The 26,737-nt window shown below is 33.2% G+C and overlaps 1 protein-coding gene across 5 annotated transcripts in view; it reads right to left on the bottom strand.

The window, feature by feature from the left end:
* CCDC91 (coiled-coil domain containing 91) overlaps positions 1-26,737 on the bottom strand; it is a 414,466-nt gene that overhangs the window by 119,794 nt on the left and 267,935 nt on the right. For 3 of the 5 annotated variants that reach the window (XM_074225704.1, XM_074225703.1, XM_074225705.1), the window contains 2 exons: positions 19,980-20,057; positions 6,556-6,663 (listed from right to left, as the gene is read on the bottom strand). In XM_074225704.1, the coding sequence (XP_074081805.1) occupies positions 6,556-6,663; positions 19,980-20,057 (186 nt within the window). The remainder of the gene's footprint in view (positions 1-6,555; positions 6,664-19,979; positions 20,058-26,737) is intronic. The other 2 variants (XM_074225707.1, XM_074225706.1) reach the window with 2 other exon arrangements.

Genomic DNA, 26,737 nt, shown 5'->3' with positions numbered 1-26,737 from the left:
AGCAGATTACTATAATCGTCTCCTGCTTTTACACCTAGTCTATTCCACTGGTCCACCACTCTAGTTTTTAGCCAATACCAAACAGTTTTGATGACTGATGCTTTAAAATATAATTTTAGATCAGGTAGGGCTAAGCCCCTTCTTTTGCACTTTTTTTCATTAAGTTCCTGGAAATTCTTGACTTTTTATTTGTCCATATGTATTTACTTACAATTTTTTTTAATACTCATTAAAGTAATTTGTTGGAATTTTGATTGGTAGGGCACTAAACAGGTAGTTTAGTTTTGGTAGAATTGTCATTTTTATAATATTAGCTCTACCTATCCATGAGCAGTTGATATTTGCCTAGTTATTTAAATCTGATTTAATTTGTGTGAGAAGTGTTTCATAATTGTTTTCTAAAAGTTCCTGAATCTGTCTTGGCATACAGACTCCCAAGCATTTTATACTTTCTGAGATTACTTTGAATGGGATTTCTCTTTTAAGCTCTTCCTGCTGTATCTTGCTAGTCATATATAGAAAAGTTGAGGGTTTATGAGGGTTTATTTTAGAACCTGCAACTTTGCCAAAATTGCTAATTGTTTTCTGTAGTTTTTTGGATGATTTCTTGGGATTCTCTAGGTAGATCATCATTTCATCTGCAAAGAGTGTGAGTTTTTTCCCTTCCTTCCTAATTCAAATTCTGCCCATTTCTTTTTCTTCTCTAATTGCTGAAGGTAACATTTCTAACATGATACTGAATAGTAGTGGTTATAATGGGAAACCTTGTTTCACCCTTGATCTTACTGGGAATGCCTCTAGCCTCTCCCCATTGAATATAATGCTTGTGGATGGTTTCAGATAGAAACTGCTAATTAGTCTAAGGAACAGTCCATTTATTCCTACACTCTCTAATGTTTTTAGTATGAATGGATGCTGCATTTTGTCAAAAGCTTTTTCAGCATCTATTGACATGATCATATAATTTCTGATAGGTTTGTTGTTGACAGAATTGAGTATACTAACAGTTTTCCTAATATTGAACCAACCCTACATTGCTGGGATAAATCCTACTTGATCATAATGTATTATCCTAGTGATAACTTGTTGGAATCGTTTTGCTAAGATTTTATTTAAGATTTTGGCATCTATATTCATTAGGGAGAAAGGCCTATAATTTTCTTTCTCTGTTTTAACTCTTCCTGGTTTAGGTAACAGCACCATATTGGTTTCATAGAAGAATTTAGGCAGTTACATCTTTCCCAATTTTTTATAGAATTGGAGCCAACTGTTCATTGAGTGGTAGAATTTACTTTTGAATCCATCAGACCCTGGAGATTTCTTCTTAGGGCGTACAATGATGGTTGTTGAATTTCTTTTTCTGAGATAGGATTGTTTAGGTATTTAATCTCCTCTTCATTTAACATGGGCAACTTATATTTTTGTAAATATTCATCCATTTCACATAGATTACCAAATTTCTTAGCATGGAGTTAGGCAAAATAATTTCAAATTATTACTTTAATTTCCTTTTCATCATTTCTGATACTTTGGCTTTCTTCTTCTTTTTTAATCAAATTGACCAGAGGTTTATCAATTTTATTGGTTTTTTTCATAATACCAACTTTTGGTTTTATTTATTAATTCAATAGTTTTTTTTTACATTCTATTTTTGTTAATTTCTCCTTTAATTTTTAGAATTTCTAATTTGGTATTTAATTGGGTATTTTTAATTTGTTCTTTCTCTAATTTTTTTAGTTTCATGTTTAGTTCATTGATTTCCTCTTTCTCCAATTTATTCATGTAAACATTTAAAGCTATAATATATCCCCTGAGAGCCACTTTGAGTGAATCCCATAGGTTTTGTTAAGTTGTTTCATTATTGTCATTATCTAGGATAAAATGGTTAATGCTTTCTATAATTTGTTTTTTGGTCCACTCATTCTTTAAAATGAGGTTATTCCATTTCCAATTGGTTCTGGGTCTATATCTCCTTGGCCCAAGGAGATGCATATGATTTTTATTGCATTGTGATCTGAGAAAGATGTATTCACTATTTATGCCTTTTTTCAGCTGATCATTAGGTTTTTATGTCCTAGTAGATGCCCAATTATTATATAAGTTCAATGTACTTCAGAGAAAAAAGTATATTCCTTTCTATCCCCATTCAATTTCCTCCATAAGTCTGCCTTATCTGGTTTTTCTAACAATCTATTTACCTCCTGAACTTCTTTCTTGTTTATTTTATGATTCGCTATATCTACATCTGAAAGTGTGAGGTTGAGGTCTCCCACTAGTAGAGTTTTGCTGTCTATGTCTTCCTGTAGTTCAGTTTCTCCACTAAGAATCTAGATGCTATTCCATTGAGTGCATGCATATATATATATATATATATATATATATACACACACACACACACACACACACACACACACACACACATGTATATACATTTATTTATTTATTTATTTTCAGTATTGAAATAACTTTGTCTATGGTACCTTTTAGGAGGATAAAGTTTCCTTCCTTATGTCTTTTAATGCTATTTAATTTTGCTGCTGCTTTGTCTGAGATAAGGATTGCTAACCCTGCTTTTTTTTACTTCAGCTGAAGCAAAATATATTTTGCTCCAACCTTTTACCTTTACTCTATAAGAATCTCTGTACTTCACTTTTAGCTTTACTCTATAAGAATCTCTATACTTCAAATGAGTTTCTTGTAAGCAGCATATTGTAGGATTCTGGTTTGTAATCTACTCTGCTACTCACATACATTTTAAGGGAGAGTTCATCCCATTCACATTCAAAATTATGATTGCTAATTCTTTATTGGCCTCCATGCTATCTTCCCTCTGTTTTGTATTTCCCCCTTGCCCCCTTTTCCGTATTCCCCAGTATTTTGTTTCTGAATACCACCCTTTTCAGTGTGTTGGCCCTCCTATATCACCCCCTCCCTATTCTTTCCTCTTTCCCTTTTTCCCTTTTCCTGTTCCCTTCCTTTTATTAATTCCCTGTTTTTCCCACTCCCCCTCCGTTTTTCCACCCCCTCCCCTTTTCCCCTTTTAATACTTGAAAGGATAGATGTTTTTTAAGTTAAGTAAGTATGTGTAAGTTGACTTTAAGCCAAGTCTGATGAGAAGAAGATTCAGGTGTTTCTCCTCTCCTCCCTTCTTCCCCTCTATTACCATAGGTATTTTGTACCTCTTAGTGTAATGAGATTTACCTCAATTAATCCCCTCCCTCTTCCCCTCTCCTTCCTGTCCCCCTTTTTAAGGAGGTAGTGATTTTTAGATCATTCTATCTGAGTCACAGAAAATTCTGAGTATCTTTCACTTTCAGCTAAGTACATTCTATCTAATAGTTAAAATTCTTGAGCGTAATTAGAGTCTTTTTCCCAAGTGGGGTTAAAGCCAGTTACATCTCATTGGATAGCAGTCTCATGGATAGGTCATGAATGTTCATCACTTTTGGCTAGGTATATTCTCTCTGTTAGAGTTCCAATTCTCAAGATTTATGAGAATCTTTTTTTCCCCATGCTGAGATATAGCCAGTTTCAAGTTATTGAATAGCAGTTATTTTTTCTTTTACCGCCCCTTTTTCTTTCTTTTCTTTTTTTTTTTACTTTTTCATGTGTCTCTTGAACCTCTTGTTTGATGTCCAAATTTTCTATTTAGCTTTGCTCTTTTCATCAGGAATTTTTGGAATTCTTCCATTTTATTAAATGTCCATCTTTGTCCCTGGAAGAGAAGGCTCAGCTTTGTGGGATGGTGGATTCTTGGCTGCATTCCAAGATTCCTTGCTCCTCATAATATCTCCTTCCAGGCCCTTGGATCCTTTAATGGTGATACAGCCAGGTCCTGCTTAATCCTTACTGTGGCTCCTTGATATTTAAATTGCTTCTTTCTGGCTGCTTACAGGATTTTCTTTTTTATCTGATAGTTCTGGGAATTTGGCCACAACATTCCTTGGTGTTTTCATTTTAGGATCTTTTTCTGCAAGGGGATCGATGTATTCTTTCAAAAACTACGTTGCCCTCTGGTTCTATGATATCAAGGCAATTTTCCATCACTAGATCCTGTAATATTAAGCCCAGGCTTTTTTTTATCTTCAATGTTTTCATGAAGTCCAATAATTCTCAGGTTGCCCCTCCTCGACCTATTCTGGAGGTCAATGGTTTTACTGATGAGGTATTTTACATTTTCCTTTATTTTTTAATTTTGTTTATCTGGCTCTTGCTGTCTCATGAAGCCATTAGTTTCTGCAGACTTCACTGTTTTTTTTTTTTTAGGGAGGAGTTTTCTTCATTAGCCTTTTGCAACTCCTTTTCCAATTGGTAAGTTCTACTTTTGAAAGAGCTTTCCATTTGACCAATTGACGTTTTGAACAAATTATTTTCTTTTGCATTTGCCCAATTGAGGGTCTACGAGAATTATTCTCATTTTGTATTTTTCCAATTGATGATCTGAGAGATTTATTCTCATTTTGCATTTGTCCAATTTTATTTCCTACTGATTCGTTATTTCAGGAGTTTTTTGGAAAATTTAACTGGCTCTCCAGGGGAGAGTAGTGGCATTATGTATACATCATACATTATAAAGTAAAATTTTTCTTATATCTACACAATCAAAAAACATGAAATTAAATTCTACTTATTATTTGCTAACTTCATAGATGTAAATGTTCATACTGGAATATTTAACAATTACTATTTGATATGACAGCTTTTCCTAATTTTTGCCAGATTTCTTATTTCCCTAGCATGGTGATTAAATCTGGAAGCTTTAAGCAGTCATTCTTTAAGGGTCTACTAAAGTACAAAGCACTAAGGTAAACAATGTGAAAACAAAAGTCAGTCTTCCACCTCAAGAAGCTTATAGTTAAATTGTAAATAGAATCAAACAAAAAAAATGGAATTCTATTTCAAATAAATGATTAACTTTGCTATAAACTCTAAAGCCAGTGGTTATCCAGCTTCCAAATGAAAACCTCTAGGGAAAAGAAATTCGCTAACTCTGGAGTTAAGCAGTTTGGAAATAATTTCTTTTGTTAGTATGCTTTTCCTGTTCATGACTGTACTATAATAATGGTGGTGGTGGTGATAGTGGTAATGGTAAAGATAGTAGTAGTAATAGTAGTAGTGCTGGTGGTATTAGTGGTATTAGTAGTTCTAGTGGTACTAGTGATAGCTGTAGTGGTAGTAGTAGTCTAAGTAGTACTATTACTAAGTAATAATAGTTAGCAACTATTAATAATTTAATCACTTAAGTTATTAATAACATTAAGAACATAATCATTTGTCTTAGTTATATCACTGACTGTGTGAACTGTTTTCCATATTACCACATTGCAAATATCAGAAGAGAGAAAAATAATAGTTCCTCCCTTACATTTTTCTTTTCAGGTTAAATATTCTTAGTATTTCAATCAATCCTCATCTGATATTGATCAAATGAAATGGATTTACTTATTAGTTATAGGTTAGAATAGATGATTTAGAAGATTTCATTCAAACTAAAAATCCTACTAAAAATCCTAGGATTCCATTATTCTATTTCTAAGCTATTTATAGGCCATTTTCTACTTGTCCCAAACAAGTAGGGGAGATGGCTGCCCCAAAGCAATTTTTATTAACAGGTTGAAGAGTCATTCGTTCTGGGGGTGTGTACATATAAAACTTATCTTATAATTGCATAACCTAAAATATATGTACATATACATGTACACAAACATATATGTATGATTTTTCTGCTATAAAAATAATGCACAATATTATATTAATAGAGAATTAATTACAGTATTAACTTTTTCTTGTCTGGATTGTAGCTCATCTGTTACATTTCTATCCATTCATATAGCCTTGCTAAATATTTGTGGAGTTAATTCCTACAAACTTGCCATTCTACCATTCAAGAAGTGAATGTCATCTTCAAAGGAAGAGAATTGGTTGTTTGGTCTGTCTTTCAGATCACTCATGGAAACCTTCTGACAATATTAAATGTGACCAGGTCCAATTAAACCTTGAAAAACTCTACTTTTCATATTTCTTTGGATAAGAAAGTATTCACTGACCCCTTTATTTTGCTTGTTCTTTAAGATTATATATACTAAAAAGAAGTCACTCTATTTCATAGTAAGAATTTTCATCACAAAATAATTTCTGTCCTTAATAAATCTAATCTCTAAATATGATTTTATTTTGCAAAGTAATAACTAAAGATTACCTTTGTTGTCTTAATTTTTTTCTTTGTGAGCTCTTCCCTTTATGTAATTTAGTAGTTAACAAAAGTTAGCAATTGGAATCATCATATATTATTTTGACCCAAGCATATTATATAAAATGTTGATATATCTTCAAGTATTATCATGAAAAATACCCAATTTAACTTAAAGCTTATTTTTCCAAAAGGAAAATATCATGAAAAACTTAGGAAAGTGTCATAAAAATAGATACCTATAAATTGACCTACGTGTATTAAGTATGTGTGTATATTGGGGTAGGGGGAGTGCCAAGGGGAAAAGAAATGAATGAACAAGGAGCATAACAATGTGTGTATATGGGGCTGTGAATTTTTATTACCTGAGCATTAAGCAACTCTTCACATTTTCGAGCTTGTTTTTCAATGGCATAGATATACTGTTTTTCAATAGCTTGTTCTTGCTGCTTAACTGTAGTCTGTAGTAATGCCTGAAAACAGAGACAACACTTGAGGATCCCAGCTGTTATGAGAAAATTCTGACACACTGAAAATTCACTTCACCATTTGTGCATATCAGAAATTTTAGATTTAGTGTATTCAAAAGACAGACATTTTAATTCCCGAAGCATATCACACATAATATTCCTTTTAACTTTCTTGGCTATAAATGCTCTTGGAGCCAGGATTATAATTTTTTGGCTCACTTACCCCATTCACACACCTTCTCTTTTAAAAAGGCATAGAAGAAGATAAAGAGAGTAAGTAATTCTGTAAAATATAAATTCAGGTTTGTGGGGACCACACAGGATGAGAGGCATATGAAAACTTCTAAAAAAAAAAACCAGACATATTTCACTGGCTGACAAAACTCCACATCCTCTTGGCACACTGTAATATCTCATGGGCCAAGCATGATCTTCAAGACCACAAATCAAGTAAAAGCAGATGGAAACTCTGAGCAATTTTAAACATAAAAAAAATCTACCCAACCCCCCAGGAAGTTCACACCCCTAATCTTAAGGCACAGAAATCAAAGAGTGCAAATCAGAACCTCAAGACACTACTCACAAAATAAATAATAAAATCAGGGATATTAGAAAATGTGAGTGAGTAGTGTAAAGGTTAAAAGTATCAATCTGCAAGACGTAAAAAAAATAATGAAAACAACACTAAAATCAATGAACCAAATTTATAATTCAAGATGTTGCACCCCTACCTAATTTTTCAGTTCAGATAAAATCTTGTCTTCCTGTTCTCTTCCCCACAATGTATATTATTCACATTTTGTTCCCAGTACTGTACATATAGGGGCATGTCTAGGGACACATACATGCATGCCCATATGTATGAATATATGTGTATTTATATATAAATTCACACATGTACAGGTTCATGTTCATATTTCTATTCCAAAGTATGTGCTGAACATATATATATATATATATATATATATATATATATGGATATAGATCCACATTCATACATACATATATATATATATATATATATATATATATGTAATAGAAAATAGACTATTTTTAAAAGAATATTTGGGAACTAAACTATCATAATCACAAAAATAAGCCAGACATATGTATTATACAAAACAGACCTCTGGCACATATGAGCAGACATGGAAAATGGGCCAAATCTTAAATAATCTCTGTTTTGAAAATATATTTGCTTGGTGGGAATCAACACAAATAAGATACACTTTAAAATGGAAGGAGGGCACTTCTGACATCGTTGGCCTAGTAATTCAGAAATAGTCTAAAGTTGTAAGGAGAAAAGCATAAGAAAAATGAAGGTATGAATAAAGAGTAAACAAAATGTAGAAAGCAGTTTAGAGCAGTTAGGTGGTATAGTGTGTCAAATGCTGGATCTAGAATCAAGGACTTCTCTTTCCACATTCAAATCTTGGCTCAGACACTATACGGGCAAGTCACTTAACCCTGTTTGTCTCAGTTTGCTCATTTATAAGTGAACTGGAAAAGGAAATGGCAAAACATTTTAGTATTTTTTCCCAGGAAACACCCACAATGGGTTATAAAGATTTGGGCATGACTGAACAACACAGTAATTTAACCTTTAATCTAAAGTCGACTTATTTTAATTCATAGTTATCAAGACCTAGTCTTAGGAAGGTCTAAATTTTAAACCTAGTACAGATGTCTAACAAGCTATATGACTCTGGAGACATCATCTATTATTCATTGCCACAGTTTCAACATAGGTTAAAAAAAGGAGTTCCTTTATGTTCCCTTCCAACTCTAAATTTAAGATTCTATAATTTTATAAAGGGATAGGTAGCACAGTGGAAAGAGTACCGACTGTGCAGTCAGATGACCTAGATTCAAGGGAGAAGGTTGAATGAAGATGGCCTCCAAGTCACTTCCAAGTTCTATACCTAAGACCTGAAGAATCAGCAAAATAAAACAATAATCTCTGCTATGCTACAAAATCTTTGGAGTTTCCTCTTAGAACAATTTAATTGTGTATATATATTTAGTGTCTAAGGTTTTAACTTTTATACTGCTCACTCAAGTTTGTCTATTACTACGAATTTCATTCTGGATGCATGTACATTGTGTGTGTGTGTGTGTGTGTGTGTGTGTGTGTGTGTGTGTGTGTGAATACAATATTTGGAAATAGATACTCCCTTAGAAATGACATTTTTTTCACCATTTATATAGATATAATGTCTTACAAAAAAAAAGTATTAAGACAGTATATTCATTTCCCAAGATTTTATACAGGACCACTATATTTTGGCTAAACAGAAAGATGTGAATTAAATTTCACTAGTATGTCAGTAATACTTAGATGCACCCTTATAGTCACACATTTTACTGATATTTATACTATGTATAAAACGTTTTGTAACATATCTAAACAAATACATGATAGATCAGACATAATGTCTAAATTCAATTTAATATAATGTGATGTGATAAAATGTAAAATATGATAACTCATTCAGTCTTACACCTGGCCTTTATCATGGTCAATGAAGCAACATTGCAAAATAGTTCACCAGGGTTGAGATTTAATATGTGGCTTTAGAAGATTATTTGTCTGTATAAAGAAAAATGGATTTTTAAAAAAGCACAGTTTATGAATCTAGCATCCCATTCTAAATAAATGAACCAGATTAGCATGTGCAGTTAATATTTTATATTACCTTGAATAAATTTTCTCATTATAGGAATGCACAGTCATGTAACTATGAAATTTAACCTTTTGCTTTAATTTTTTGTTCTATAATAGCCATCTATCTACTCATTTGCTTGCTTTTATATTTCTACATTATTTCTTGCTTGATTTAATTTTTTATATTATGAATTTAAACAATCAAAAATACATTATAAACAATTTTCTTCATGTAACAAAGAGTCTCTTCATATCAATTGCTTTAAAAAAAATCTAAGTGTTGTGAACTGGAGATGGGAGTCAAAATGGTGGAATAGAGAAGCATTCAGCAGAAGTCTCCAAAATTCACCTCTCAACAACTCTAAAATAAGGTCTCAAATCAAATTCTTGGGCACTAGAACTAACAAAAGGTTGGATAAAATAATTTAGCTGCTGAAGACAAATTAGTAAGTAAGCATGAAAAGTCTGTCTTGCAGGGGTGGTACTCTGCCTTAGGCAGAGTAAACACTGCAGCACAGAGTCAGCAGTAGGCCCTGGAGACAACTGCACCAAGAGTTTCATTCACAGAAGTTAGGGGGCTTAGACAACTGGCCAAAAGAAGTCTACTGGGGATCCTTTGATGGAACTGAGTTCAGGAATTTCTTGAATAACATATACGCAATTCAGGCTCACAGTCCCAGTCCAAAGAGGACAGACAGCATTTGTGGCATCAGGGAAACAAGTGACATTATCCTAGTTCCAGGATAGAGAAGAGTGCTTGTATTTGCTCATAGGAAAATAATTGAGACCACAGTCTCAATTTTAAGAGAAAGAAAAGCACTAGGAATTGTGACTATAGGAAAGAGGAGAATCTGGTTAAAATTTCAGGGTCAGAAGGAGTATGGCTACAGGCGGGTCCTGGTCCCCTCTTGAATAAAGACCAGAGCAATGGCCAGGGGAGAAGTGACCACACCCAGATAAGATTACTTTGGAAATAGCAAAACCCCACAAAGTCAAATTGCTCTAAAAAAGCTGCAAAGAGGTGGTAGAGCCAAGTTGGAGGACTAAAGGGAGAGGCTTGTCTAAGCTTTTCCCCAAACCTCTCCAAAAACCTTTAAATAATGACTCTAAATAAATTCTAGAGTAGCAGAACCCACCAAAACAGTAAAACAATTTTCCAGCACAAGACAACCTGGAAGATCAGGAGGGTAAGTTGTACTGCATCACAGAGGAACACAGTCCAGCTTGGGTGTGCCACAGTAAACTGGCCTCAGCAATCTAGGAACAGATAGTGCAGTGACTAGGTCAGTGATAGGGATGGTGATTTCTAGACATATCAGTCCAGACATTGGAAAGGATAACTTGGAAGATCAGTGGGAAAAGTCTGCTGCACCAGGATGAGAGTGTAGCACAATCCAAAACGCATCAGCAGTGCAGACCTGACCTGAGCAGGCTAATAGCAGTCCTTGGGAGTCACTGCATTCAGAGCTCTCTCTCATCCCCAGATGCTAAGGGGGTGCAGCAGGGGATTACAGAAGTCTCTTTGCTAAGCAGAGGCAAGACTCTATTCCTCTACCCATACTCAGACCTGGGTCATAATTTTGGGTCCCAGTCTCAGGAAGAAAGGTAGAAGCACAACCGGGCTTACTGCTGCAGGGGAGTGAGAATCCAGCTCGGAGTTCCAGAGTAGATAGGAATGCTTGTGGTCACCCACAAAACACAGTACAGGCCAGGAGAGTAGTCCAAACTTCTCTTTAGATCCTAAGAACTTGGAAGAATTGAAAACTTGCAGGTCCCTTGACGTATCTCTGAAAAATAGCTGCAAATAACTTGAAAAGCTTGGGACAGTGCACTCCCTGCCAACCCAGCCCTCCCCCAAAAGAAGAGTCTGACCTTAACAAAAAATTAAAATCAAGTCACAGGCTGGGAAATGAGCAAACAACAGAACAAAAATATCTAACCATAGACAGCTATCATGATCATAAGGAAGATAAAAATATACAACCAGAAGATTACAAGCTCAAAGCTTCTACATACAAAGCCTCCAAAAAAATCTGAATTGGTCTCATGCAATGGAAGAACTCAAAAAGGATTTTGAAAATCAAGTAAGGGAGGTAGAAGAAAAATTCAATAAAAAAAGAGTGATGCAGGAAAATCATAAAAACCAAGCCAGCAGTTTAGTGAAGGACACAAAAAAAAATACTGAAGAAAATAACATCTTAAAACCCAGAGTGAGCCAAATGAAAAAAAGAGGTCCAAAAAGATAATGAGGAGAAGAATGGTTTAAAAGCAAAATTGATCAAATGGAAAAGGAGATACAAAAACTCATTGAAGAAAATAATTCCCTGAAATATAAAATGGAGCAAAGACTGGTTGATAACTTTGTGAGAAATCAATAAACAATAAAACAAAAACAAAACAATAAAACTAGAAGAAAATATGAAATATCTCACTGGAAAAACAACAGACCCGGAAAATAGATCCAGGAGAAATCATTTAGAAATTATTGAAGTAAAATGAAATGAAGAGCTGATTTTACTTAAAAAATACCAATTAAGATAGATAAAACTTTGGTTAAATTGATTAAAAATAAAAGAAGAAAACCAAACCACCTGTTATTAAAAACATTCACCATCAATGAGGAGGAAAATAAAGTAATAATTTGGAACTATTTTTGCCCAAATGTATTCCAATAAATTTGACAATCTAAGTGAAATGTATGAATATTTACAAAAATATAAAATATCCAGGTTAAAAGAAAATTAAATACTTAAATACTGTATCACAGGAAAAAAAAACTGAACAAGCCATCAATGACCTCCCTAAGGAAAAATATCTAGGGTCACATGGATTCACAAGTAAACTGTACAAAACATTCAAGCCATAATTAGTTCAATAATAATATATAAACTATTTAAAAATAAATAAAGGAGTTCTGCCAAATTTCTTTTATGATACCAATATGGTGGTGATTTCAAAACCAGGTAGAATCAAAAAGAAAAAGAAAATTACAGACCAATTTCCCTAATGAATATGGATGTAAAAATTTTAAGTAACATATTAGGCAAAGCAATTACAGCAAGTTATCTCTAGTATAATATACTATGATAAAGTAGAATTTATACCAAGAATACAGGGTTGGTTAAATATTAGGAAAAATATCAGCATAATTGATCATATCAATAACACACTTAACAGAAATCATATGATTGCTTCAATAGATGCCAAAAAAGTTTTTGATAAAATATATACAGCAACTACTACTAAAAACACTAGAGAGTCTAGGAATGAATAGGGTGTTCTTTAAAAATGATAAGCCCTTTATCACCATTGTTATTCAATACTCTGTTTCAAAAACATTAGCTTTAACAATAAGAGAAGCAAAACAAATTGAAGGAATTAGAATGGGTAATGAGAAACACTTTGCAGAAAACATGATGGTATGTTTCGCAAACCCTGGACAATAATCTAGCTTCACTTCAGGAATGGAGTCAAGATGGGGGCATGAAGCTCACATGCCAGAGCTTTTCCCTAAGAAAGATAAATGAAGTCTCTACTCTGACATTTACACTATACATCCCTTCAAGAAGAAGAGAAGATTCAAAGAAGTTTTCAACTGTAAACATCACGGGGGATCTTCAGTGAAGGTCTGTCTGTTTGGGGGAAAGGAGCAAGTAAAGCCCAGGAGATGGGAGAGTGGGAAAGCCAGCAGAAGGCTTTTAGCCACAGTGCAGTCCAAGTCCTGAAAGCTTAACAACAGCAGAGGTCCTGGCAGCTGGATAGCAAGACAGCAGAGAGGACCCCAAACCAAAACTAACTTTGAACCCTGATAAACACCTGGGTATAGACAGGACTAGGTCGGGAACAAACCACTGTTAAGTCAGAACCTGGAAATAAAGGAGGAAAAAATATCTACAAAGGCAAGGCCTGAACTGTACAGGCAACATCTTGACTGGGGGGGGGGGTGGTTAAATGTAAGAGAAAACAGGCCTCGGGGAGGGGTAGTTTGAGAAATGATATGGCTTTGGATGATACTTTGGCTCATGAGGAGTACTGTGTGCATTTGAAAAATATTTGAAAAAGGGATTAAGTAAAAAATGATTATAATTATAATTTGATGCAATTCGAGTCAATGCTGCTTATCAAGAAATCAAGTAAACAATCTGTGATGATACCTTGATAATCTATGAGTTTATCAAGCAATTAAATAATCAAACTGTGATTGATGATACCTGATTAAAAGAATGAAAGTGATAAATAAGACCAAGGGAAGGGGCACAAAGATTTATAATTTTAGAGGGAAAGAAGGGAGAATGTGAATGCTGAATAAATTCTATTCAATAGATTTAGCCCAGAGAGGGAATAAGATTCATTCTCACTTGGGTATAAAAATCTAACCTAATCTACAGGGAAGGGAAGGAACGGGAATGGGTAAGAGTTATGGGAAGAAGAGACTGTTAAAAGGGAAGTCAAAGGTATAAGTGAAAATAAACTGAAACTTAAATTCTTAAAAGAAAAGTCAAAGGGGGAATTTAGTAAAATTTTGGTGGCGAAGAATAAGAGAAAAGAAAAGAGAAAATATAAATGAAAAAAGATAGCATAGAGAGAATTAGTAATCTTAACTGTAAATATGAATGGGATGAACTGTCCCATAAAACAGAAGCACATAATAGAATGGATTAAAAACCGGAATCCTAGAATATGTTTACAAGAAACACATTTGAAGCAGAGAGATACCTACAGGGTAAAGGTAAAAGGTTAGAGAATAATATATTATGCCTCAAGCTGAAGTTAAAAAATCTGGGGTAGGGATCCTAATCAAGACAAAGTAAAATCAAAAATCGATCACATTAAAAGAGATAAGGAAGGAACTACATCTTCTTAAAAGGCACAATTGATAATGAAACTATATCTTTAATATATATATATATATATATATATATATATATATATATATATATATATATATATACACCTAGTGGTATAGCATCCATATTCCTAGAGGAAAAGCTGAATTACAAGGAGACATAATATAAATTACGAGGAGACACAGACAGCAAAACAAGCTCCCTCTCTCAGAATTAGATAAATCTAACAACAAAATAAACAATAAGGAAATTAAGATAGTGAATGAAATCTTAGAAAATTTAGAAATGATAGACCACTGAAGAAAACAATGGGAATACAAAAGAATATACCTTCTTGGCAGTACATGGCACCTACCCCAAAACTGACCATGTACTAGGGCACAAAACCCTTATAATCAAAGGCAGAAAGACAGAAATAATAAATAAATACACACTTCTCAGATCATGATGCTAATAAAAATTACACGTAATAAAGGGTCATGGAATGACAAATCAAGAACTAATTGGAAATTAAATAACTTTATCTTAAATAATGGGTGGATTAAGGAGCAAATAATAGAAATAAGTCAATAATTATAACTAAGAAAATGATAAAAATGAGACATCATATCAAAATTTATGGGACAGCAACCAAGGCAGTTTTTAAGGAAAATTTTTTATCTCTAAATGCCTATATGAATAAAATAGAAAAAAAGAGGAGATCAATGATTTGGATATGCAACAAAAAAGCTAGAAAAAGAACAAATTAAAGATCTCCAATTAAATACCAAATTAGAAATTCTGAAAATCAAAGGAGAGATTAATAAAACTGAAAGCAAGAAAAACCATTGCTCTTATAAATAAAACTAAGAGTTGGTTTTACAAAAAAGTCAATAAAATAGACAAAACTTTGGTTAATCTGATTTAAGAAAAAATAAAGATGATAACAGTATTACTCAATTTCAAAAAAATAAAAGAGTGAACTAATCATTAATGAAGAGGAAATTAAAGAGATAATTCAGAGCTACTTTGCCAAACTGTATGCCAACAAATTGGAAACCTGAGCGAAATGGATAAATATTTACAAAAATACAGACTGCCCAGATTAAAAGAAGAGGAAATAAATGACTTAGATAACCCCATTTAAGAAAAAGAAATCAAAGAAACCATCAATAAACTTCCTAAGCAACAATCTCCAGGTCCTTTAAAAGTGAATTTTACTAAACACTTAAGGAATAATTAATTCCTATTCTACATAAACTATTTTTAAAAAATAGAAGAGGAAAGAGCTCTGTCAAACTCCTTTTATGACACATGCTGATACCTAAACCAGGAAGAACCAAAACAGACAAAGATGGACCACTCTCCCTAATGAATACTGATGCAAAAATCTTAAAGAAAATTTTAGCAACAAGACTACAGTAAGTAGGATAATATACCAATATCAGGTAGAATTTATGGAAGGTGGGCAGGGATGTTTCAACATTAGGTAAACACACAACATAATTAAACATATCAATAGCAAAACTAACGGAAATCATATGATTATCTCAACAGATGCTTAAAAAGCCTTTGATAAAAAAAAACATCTTTCCTATAAAAAACACTAGAAGTTTTAGGAATAAATGGAGTTTTCCTTAAAATAATAAATAAGGATCTATCTAAAACCATCAACAAATATTATTTGTAATTGAAATAAACTCAGAGCATTTCTAATAAAATCAGGGGGTGAAAGAAGGATGCCCATTATCAACATTCATATTCAATGTAGTATTAGAAATGCTAGCTGTAGCAATAAGAGACAAAAAAGAAATTGAAGGAAACAGAATTGGCAATGAGGAAGCAAAATTTTCACTCTTTGCAGATGATATGATGGTATACCTAAAAAATGTGAGAAAATCATCTAAAAAACTCCTTGAAGCAATTAACAAATTCAGCAAAGTAGCAGGATATAAAGCTACATAAATCATCAGAATTTCTATACATGAACAATAAAACACAAGAGCAAAAGATAGAAAGAGAAATTACATTTAAAATAACTATAGACAACATTAAATACTTGGGAATCTACCTCCCAAGAAAAATCCAGAAACTGTAAGAACACAATTATAAAGCATTTCTCACCCAAATAAAGCCAGATATAAATAATTGGGAAAATGTCAAATGCTCATGGTTAGGTAGAGCTAATAGAATAAAAATGAGAATTTGACCCAAATTAAATTACTTATTCAGTGCCATACCAATCAAACTACCAAATAACTACTTTACTGAGCTAGGAAAAATAGTAACAAAATTCTCTGGAGCAACAAAAGGGCAACAATAGCAAGGGAACAGATGAAAAAAAAATGTAAAGGAAGATGGCTTAGCTCTACCAGATTTAAAACTATATTATAAAGCAGCAGTCATCAAAACTGCCTGGTACTGGTTAAGAAATAGAATAGTGGATCAGTGGATTAGGATAGGTTCAAAAGCAAAGGCAATAAATGACTACTGCAATCTTCTATTTGACATACTTAAGGACATCAACTTCTGGGATAAGAACTATTTGACAAAAATTGTTGGAAAAACTGGAATATGGTATGGCAAAATCTAGGCATAGATCCACATCTCACACCCTACACCAATATAAGGTCAAAATGCGTACAGGATTTCGACATAAAGAGCACTACAACAGATAAATCAGTAGACCATGAAAAACTCTATTAGATCTATGGGAAGGGGACAAATTTATAACTAAACAATAATTATAGCACATTATAACCTGCAAAATGAATAATTTTGACTATATTAAATTAAAATACTTTTGTACTAATAAAATTCATGCTGTCAAAATTGGAAAGCAGAAAGATGGGAAACAATCTTTGCAATTAGGAGTTCTGATAAAGGTCTCATTCCTAAAATATATAGAGAATTTCAACAAATTTATAAGGTCATTCCCCATTTAATAAATGATCAAAGGATAGGAACTGACAGTTTTCAAATGAATAAATTAAAACTACATAGAATCATACAAAAAAATGCTTCAAATCATTATTGATTAGAGAAATGTTAATTAAAACGAGGCATCATCTCACACCTATCAGATTGGCCAAGATGAGAAAAAGGGAAGATGAAGAAGGCTGGTGGAGTTGTGAACAGATCTAACCTTTCTGGAGCACAATATGGAACTATGCCCAAATTGCAACAAAACTGTTCATACCCTTTTGAGACAAAATAAGCAAAGTTATCTATACTCACATGAAAAAAATACTCTGGGGGAGGGAGGGAAGCAAGATTAGGGGAAAAATTGTGAAATTCAAAATAAATAAAACCTTTAAAAGAAAAAAAGGGATTGGCCAAGATGTTTACATATGGCACAAAAAAAGTAAAAGATTGCTCAGGGATGTTGAGAATGGAGAGCTAAGTCATTGAATATCCTTTAGATTTTATGTAAAGGAGAAGAAATACAAAAGGATAATGATCTTAGAAACGAATGTGATAGTAAAGTGGGGGTGGCTAGGTGGCGTAGGAGTACCTGAGTTCAAATCCGGTCTCAGACACTTAATAATTACCTAGCTGTGTGGCCTTGGGCAAGCCACTTAACCCCATTTGCCTTGCAAAAACCTAAAAAAAGAAAAGAAAAAAAAAGAAATGAATGTGATGAAACAATGGGCCTGGATTGCAATTAAGAAACTACAAAATATCTTTGGTGACCCCAAAATGCTCTCTATCCCCAGAGTTCTGCAGTTTAATAGCAATATTTCCTCTTGATAATAAACAGGTACCAATAATGAAACACTATGATCTTAGAAGAATCAAATTTCAGGTGACATGAGGGATGATCAAAACATGAAACATGGTACTAATGATGATTCATATAAGAATAATGGTAAAATAAAATAAAACATGCCAAAAAAAGAAAGACTCTAAATAACTACTGATAAGAGAAATAAAAACTAAAACAGCTCTGAGCTACTACCTTGTCCTTAGATTGGCTGATGTGACAGCAAAGGAAAATGAACATTGTTGCAGGGGATGTGGGGAAGTTGAAAGACTAATGTACTATATTGCAGAAGTTGAATACTGATTTCCCTATTTTAGAGAGCGATCTGGAACCATGTACAAAGGGCAATAAAACTAGGCACATCCTTTGACCAAACAATACCATTACTAGGTTTGCATTCTAAAGAGATTAAAACAAAACAAGAACAAAAGAAACAAGCCAACAAAAAAGGTGTATGTGTACAGAAATATTTAAAACAGCTTTTTTGTTGGTGCTAATTATCTGGAAATTGAGGTATAATCCAAGTCTTGGAGAATGGCTGAACAAGCTGATGTTTAAGATTGTGATGAAATACTATTGTGCTTTAAGAAATGATGAACAGGGAGCAGCTAGGTGGCACAGTGGACAGAGCACAGGCCCTGGATTCTGAAGGACCTGAGTTCAAATCCAGCCTCATATAACCTAATAATTACGTAGCTGTGTGACCTTGGGGAAGTCACTTAACCCCACTGCCTTGCAAAAACCAAAAAAAAAAAGAAATGATGAACAGGATGCTCCTGGAAAACCACTGAAAGACTTCTATGAACTGATGCAAAGTGAAATGAGCAGAACCAGGAGAACAATGTACACATTAACAGCAATACTGTATGATTACTTGGCTATTCTTAGCAATACAATAATATAATTCGGTCATCTGAGACAACTGTGTAGGATTTATCATAAAAGGTACTGTCTCCAGAGAAAGAACAAGTAGAACATGAATGCAGATCAAAGATATTTTTCTTTATTTATTTTTCTTTTTTTTTAAATTTGTTTTATTTCAGAGAATGACTTAAATAGAAATATGTAAGATTACACATGCTTACATTCTCAATAGGTCCAGGGAAAGAGAGAACATTAAAGTTGTTTTACATGAAATTCAGAAAAATAAAATATTAAATATGGAAAAATGTTATCTCTTATCTTAAGACTGCAAACATTAATATATATGTTACATATATACATACATTAAAACATACACATATATCCATTTGAAAGTGCACTATTTATAAATGCCCTGAATTTGACATCAATTGATACATTAACAAGCACTTCTCATGCCTACTATATAACCGATATTGTACTAGGTTCCATGGAAAAAAATAAAAAGAATGAAACAAATGTATTCTAATGAAGCACACAATTTATATAGAAGACAAGTCCATAGATAATTATATGAAAAGGAATGTAAAGTAAATAGATACAAGCAAATACAAGGTAGTTAAAAAATAAGGGCTATAACATGGCATATTAGATAGAGTGTCAGGCCTGCAATTAGGAAAACCTGAGTTAAAATCTGATCTCAGATATTTATTAGTTATGTGACCCTGGGAAAGTCACTTAAAAATGAGCTGGATAAAGAGATGGCAAATCATTACAAAATCACTGCCAAGAAGACCACAAATGGGCTTACAAAGAATTGGACAACTATAATGAATGAACAAAATCTTTGTGTGTGTTTGTGTGTGTGTGTGTGTGTGTGTGTGTTGTGTATAAATATAGTGGTAATATGTTCAGATTAAAGCAGAACCAAAAGAATATGACTATTATCATACAAAAGGAAAAGCACATACAAATACAGAGAAATAATTAATAAGCTTTTATGGCTATAATAGTAGTAAAATTATTTTTCATATCAAGTCATCAATCATTTATAAAGTACCTACAATTTTCTAGGCACTGTGTTAAGTGCAGTTGTAAATGCATGTTGAATTAATTTTGTTATTTTTATGCTGTCTGTGTATGTATGTATATTTTCCCCAAGTAATCCCTGTAAATAAGAAGTCAACAGGCTTATAACATTTACCTTATATTCTTCTGTAATAATGCTCAAAGTTTCATGCCCAGCTTTCCTCATATTTTCCAGTTGGTGTTTATGTTTTTCCTGAAAGAAATGGAGAAGAGTTTAAGTTTTGGCTTTTTTTTTTTGATACTTTAAAATTTATCACTATTAAATTAAATATTTGGTCTTTATATGACAGGACAGCTATATGGCTATGTATATAAAATGCTGGAGGTAGAGTCAGAAAGAAGTCTTTCAGAGTTCAAATCTGGTCTAGGATACTTATTAGTTGTGTGACACTAGAGAAGTCACTTAACCCTGTTTCTGGAACTGGCTGCATCATCATCATCATTAATGGATCGAAGGGTCTGAAATATGATATTATGAAGGGCAAAGGAACTTAGATTATAACCAAGAAATCAATTACCCTGCAAATCCAGCATATTCTTTCAAGGGAAAAGATAGATTTTCAATGAAATAGAGGATTTTCAAACTTACCTGATAATTGGACCAGAACCAAAGAGAAAATTTGATCTTCAAATAGAAGACACAAGAGATGTGTAAAAAGATAAACGAAAGAACAAAAAAATGTTAGTTTATAAGACTAAACTGTTGAAAGGACATAATTAGATAAAGTATGTGAGTATAAATTGATCCTGACTTCATAGTACTTTAGTTCATGACAGCTGTAATTCTATCAGGAGAGTAGGAGCGAGTACACCCAGAAAGAAGAGGTGGGTATAAATCAATCATGAGGTGATGGTATTTAAACTCATGAGAGTTGTTTTTCTATTGGTACAGGTGGAAGGAAGGTACTTAAATAGAGGGTGTGGGTATAAGTTGATTTTGATGTGATGATGTTTATGGCTCTGAGAAATGTACTTATGTCTGGAGAGTTGAAAGGCATATTCTTTCACAGGGGGTGTGGGTACAAGACAGGTATAAAACAATTAACACATGGAAAAAGTATTATACTTGGAAAAGAAGGCAAAGGCATTAGAAGATAAAGAACACCACAGGAAAAGGCAAAAAGAACCAATTAGATGTAGAAGGAAAGAATGGAGAGTGTGAACACAGAGTAAATCTTATTCTCAATAGATTTGGCTCAAAGAGATAATGATATACTTTACCAATTGAGTTCAGAAAACTATCCTGCCCTATAAGGAAATATGATGGGAAAGGGAAGCAGCAAAGCATTACTGAGGAGGGATAAGGGCAAAAGAGAGAGAAAAGTACAAATGGGGGAAAGACAGGATGCAGGAAAATATAGAATTAATAATCATAACTGCAAATGTGAAAAAAATTAACTTTTCCATAAAACGGAACTGGACAGTAGAGTGGATTATAAACCAGGATCCTATAATATGTAGTTTACAAGAAACACATTTGAAGTAGAGGGATACATACAGGGTAATGGTAGAAGGTTGGAAGAAAACATATGCTTCACCTGAATTAAAATGATTTCAGATATAGCAAAAGGAAAATAGATCTAATTAAAAGGGATAAGAAAGAAAATTATATCTTTTTAAAAGGTACCACAGGCAATGAAGTAATATCACTATTAATCACATATACTCCAAGTGTATAGCATCCAATTTCATTTTTCTAAATATTTTCCTTATTCATTTTTCCAACTACAAATTATTTTCAACAATTAATTTTTCCAAGGTTTTGAGTTTCACATTTTTCTCCCTTCTTCCTTTCTCTCTCCCCTCCCCTTTAATTAGATTAGAAAACAATCTAATAAACAATGTGTAATTATGTTAAGCATATATACATATTAGTCAAGTTGTGAAAGAAGAATCAAATCAAAAAAGCAAAAAAAAACAATGCACAGGACAACATTTAAAAATTGATGATTGCAGGCTTTGATCTGCATTTAAATTACACAGTTCCTTCTCTAGTTATGGATGGTATTTTCCATCACAAGTCATTTAGAATTGTCTTTGATTACTCTGCTGCTGAAATGAGCAAGTCCATCAAAGGAGATCATCAATGTGCTGTTAGTATGTAAAATGTTTTTCTGGTTCTGTTAACTTCAATCAGCATCAGTTCATCCAAGTCTTTCCAGGCTTTTCTGAAGTCCTGTTCCTCATGATTTCTTCTCCCCCGCCCCGGCCATGGCAGTGGGGTTAAATGACTTGCCCAAGGTCACACAGTTAGGCAATTATTATGTGTCTGAGACTTCATTTGAACTCAGATACTCCTGACTCCAGGGCTGGTGCCCTATCCACTGCACTGCCTAGATTTCCCCTCATGATTTCTTTAAAAATTTTTATTATTATTTTTATTTTCTATCATATTACTAAAATAGTCATGTTGCAAAAATAAACACAGCATTCCCCCCCCCCCCCAGAGAAACACATACAACAGAAACTCAAGAAAAATAGAGAGGAAAAAATGTGCTTCAATCTGTATTAAGATACCATCAGCTCTGTCTTTGGGATTTATAGAATTCTTTAAGTTCATCAGAAAAACTATCTCAATAATCTTTCCCCCAAATTCACTTTTGTTTGCTCTATTTCCCTCCATCCTATGCCTCCTCACTTCTATGCAATCTCCCCTTTCACTCTCTCCCTCCTCAAAAGTGTGTTCATCTGACTATCCTCGCCCACCATCTTCCCTCTCTTGTATCCCCTATACCCCACTTCCCTCATTTCATCCCCTTTATCCCATCCTTTTCCTCTATTTTTCTCTAGGGTCAAATAGATTATTATACCCAATTGATTGTGTATGTTCTGTCTTCTCTGAGCCACTTCTGATGAGAGTAATGTCTCATTCACTACCCCTCACCTTTGCCCTCTTCTACTCCATTGCAAAAGCTTTTTCCTTGCCTCTTTTATGAGAAATAACTTAGCCTATTCTATCATTCATTTCCTTTTCTTTCAGTATATTCCTTTCTTGCCCATTACATCCATCATTATATTATACTTTCATATTCAGAACCCTCCTGTGCCTTGTCTATATATATTCCTTCTAACTTCCCTAATAAATGAGAAGGTTCATATTCTCATGCAGGAATATAAGCAGTTAAAACCATCATTAAATCCCTCATAATTTGCCGTTCCCATCCACCCTTTCTGTACTTCACCAGACTCCCAAACTTGAAGATCAAACTTTCAGTTTAGCTCTAGTCATTTAAACAGGAAAGTCTTAAAGTCCATTATTTCACTGAATGTCCATCTTTTTCTCTGAAAGAGGATGTCCAGTTTTGCTGCGTAGTTGATTCTTGGCTGTTATGTAAGCTCTTCTGCCTTCCTGAATATCATATTCCAAGCCCTACTATCCCTTATTGAAGAAGCTGCTATATCTTTTGTTATCTTGACTGTAGTTCAACCATATTTGAATTGTTCCTTTCTGACTGCTTGTAATATTTTCTCCTTGACTTGGGAATTCTATAATTTGACTAGAATCTTCTTGGGAGCTTTTCATTTTGGAATCTCTGTTAGGATATGATTGGTGGATTCTTTAAATATCTATTTTAGCCTCTGCTTACAGGTTATCAGGGCAATTTTATTGGATTATTTCTTCAAAAATGAAATTTAGGCTCTTTTCTTGATCATGACTTTCAAGTAGCCCATTAATTTGAAATTATTACTCCTGGATTTGTTATCCAGGGCAGTTGTTTTTCCAATTATATAGTTCACATTTTCTTCTAATTTCATTCTTTTCGTTTTGTTTTATTATTTCTTGATTTCTCACAAAGTCCTTAGCTCCATTACATATCTGAAGGGTTTATTTTCCTCAGAGAGCTTTGTTATCTCTTCTTCCATCTGGCCAATTCTTTTTTTTTAAGGTATTGTTCTTATTGACCTTTTGGACTGCTTTTTCCATCTGGATTAGTTGAAATTAAATCTTAAAAATATAAAAATGTTCCAAATCATTATTTATTAGAGAAATGTAGATTAAAACAATTATGAGGTACAATATCACACCTATCAGACTAGCTAAGGTGAGAAAAAAAGTAAAATGATCAATGTTAGAGAGAATGTGGGAGAACTGGGACACTAATGTATTGTTGGTAGAGTAATGATCCATTTTCTAAAGTAAAATTCTATTACTCATTAAGCAGAACATATCATAGCAATGCCACTCTTCTCTCCAAAGCCTTCTCTGGTCTCTTTTCATTTCTTGACATTTTTGAAATTCTTGACATTCTAATAGCACCTTTTTTATGGACTTAACAAAAAAATTCTTTTTTTGCATGAGTTTATATTTAAACCTATTTAATGTAAACTCCTTGGGGTCAGAAGTTGATTGTCCTTTGGTATTTGTGTCCCCAGGTCTCAGCAGAGTACCAGTCTCAATGTAAAGTACACTATCAATATATTTTCATTCATCCCTTCTTCATAATTTCTATGTCTATACATTACATATATATATAAATGCATATATATGTGTGTGCACACACACACACACACACACACACACATCTTACCACTGAGATAAAGTCAAGAAGAGAATAACACAAAATCCTGGATGAGTAAACAATTTGGCCTTGTTCTCAGAGAATTTAAAATTGTTAAGTCAAAATGAAAACACAGAGTTGGAAATGTTATGCCAAAAAGCAAACTCTTAAAGATATCTGCTGTGAATGGGTTATGGGAAGGATTGTGAGATGAAATTTCTCTCTCCTATACTAATCATTATCAGATAGATTTATGTGTATATAGGTATATATACTCACACATAAACATTTGAAGGAGAACTACAAACTTAGTAGGAAAATTATACATGCATCTAGAAAGACAATCACCTGAGGGAGGACAGAGTTTCAAAGAACAGAGAGCCTTTGAAGAAAAATAAAAATCAAAGAGAGGAAAACATCTAGCCAGCAGAGATTTGCAACTTGTAAGAGTCACTGAAGATTCTATAAAGAGGATGAAGACTTGTAGATTTATATTATGAGGAGTTCTCAGTTGTCTTTGACTCCTATATGAATAACTCAATACCACTGTAATCTATATTTGAGCACACTCTTCCCATGCATATCCCAAGAGTACATCTGAAAAGTATACAGAAGGAATCTTGTGTTGCTATTATTCTTATGTAAATTAAATAAATCTATTTGCCAGAAATTAATTGGTTGCTTGCTAAAGAGAAGTATACTGTGGTTCGGGAACCAATGTTAATATAAAATATAAATGTTAATATAAAATAAAACCAAAGGTAACTGTCCCCTTGTACACCAAATCTGAAAAACCTTAGTATGGGAGCTGGAGAGTAGTCCAAAGCAGGGGCAACACTATAATCAGCTAATATGAACACAATTTAACAACAAGAACAAAAATATGGCCAGAATAGGAAAGAATCTTATAATACAAATTTGATCATGATTTTCTTTGAAGCCCAAAGTTTATAATCCATCTGACAGCAGCAAATGAAATATATTGGACAAGACAGGAAAAAAAGATCAAGCTACAGACAATGGGACAAGTTCCAGCTAATACAATGAATGGTTCTGCATCAAATTATCTAAATTTCTCTGTTCTTGTTTCCAACACTCCCACAAAGCTAAGAAATCTGAAATAAGAAACTCTGGCAATGATAACCATCAGAACAACAGAGAGGAAGTTATATTGTCCAATAAATACACGATTTCAACCTTAAAATACTTACCACCTCTCAAGTGACATCATTTTCAGCAGCTGAAGGGAGGAGGAATATAGGAAGAAATATCAACAAGTTTGAAGTACAGCTGGGTGGTTTGCTAAAGAAATCAAACTTTGCAAAGACAACCTATTTCTATGCCATGACAACTGAAATAGTTATAAATAGAATTCTATAATTAGAAATTTCTCTTGTGGAGAAATGCCTCATTGTTCATTTCTAGGTCAAAGATCCATGGAACACTTGTGATGAACAGAGGTCTAAGTGAGTACTAAGCATAGAAAAAGGTCAGAAAATATATTAATGTGGCTCTGATCCCCAGATTGAAGCAAACAGGAATGTAGTTCTAGCATTTAAACCAGCATAAAAGCCAACTGTAGAATAACCAGGGCAAAAGTATCCGAGTCTAAAAGAACTAGCAGTTCTTTGGCTATTTCTGTTGCCTTGGACATGCAGAGTGTCACAGCAGGCTAACAATGTTTTAGATCAAATTCAGTTTACTGAACCTCAACAAATAAACCAAGAAATCCAATCCTGGGTCAAGAATTTAGAAATCCCAGACCAAAAGGGCAGTGAATTGACTTTCTCTGTATTCCTTACCTGAACTGCAAGAGCAGGAAAGAAGCTCAGGCCACAGATTCCACTCGTAAGGGAGAGCCCCAAATAATATAAAATACTAATGCAATTAATAGGTTGAAAGGAGCAAAGAAAAATAAACCAAAAAAAAGAACCATCATGGTGAAAGGGAAGCTTAAGATATAAATGCAGAAGTTAAAAATAATAAGCTGAAATTATCTACAAATTAATTATCAAAAGAAAATACAGATTAGATACAAATCTAACAAGAATTCTTAGGAGAATTAAATATTTAAAAAAAGCAAAAAAATTTCCAAAATTAAACAAGAATATGGTCTCTGAAAATAGAATTGAATGTTGGCAAAGAAAACAACAACAAAAAATAAGTGTGATAGAATAGAGGAAATGGGGAAAGAAATAAGAGCTACATAACGAAAACTGCATAAAGAAAATTTTTGTGAAAAAAATTATGTCTCAATTATTAGAAGAGGCCAAATAGCAACTAATGATTCTATGAGACATCAAGAAATAATAAAACAAAGTCAAAACTCTAAAAACCTAAAAGAAAATCTGAAAAATTTCATTGGAAAAACAAC

This window comes from Macrotis lagotis, chromosome 2 (assembly GCF_037893015.1).
Source record: "Macrotis lagotis isolate mMagLag1 chromosome 2, bilby.v1.9.chrom.fasta, whole genome shotgun sequence".
NCBI classification, from domain to species: Eukaryota; Metazoa; Chordata; class Mammalia; order Peramelemorphia; family Peramelidae; genus Macrotis; species Macrotis lagotis.
This window is presented reverse-complemented; position numbering and strand designations above follow the sequence as displayed.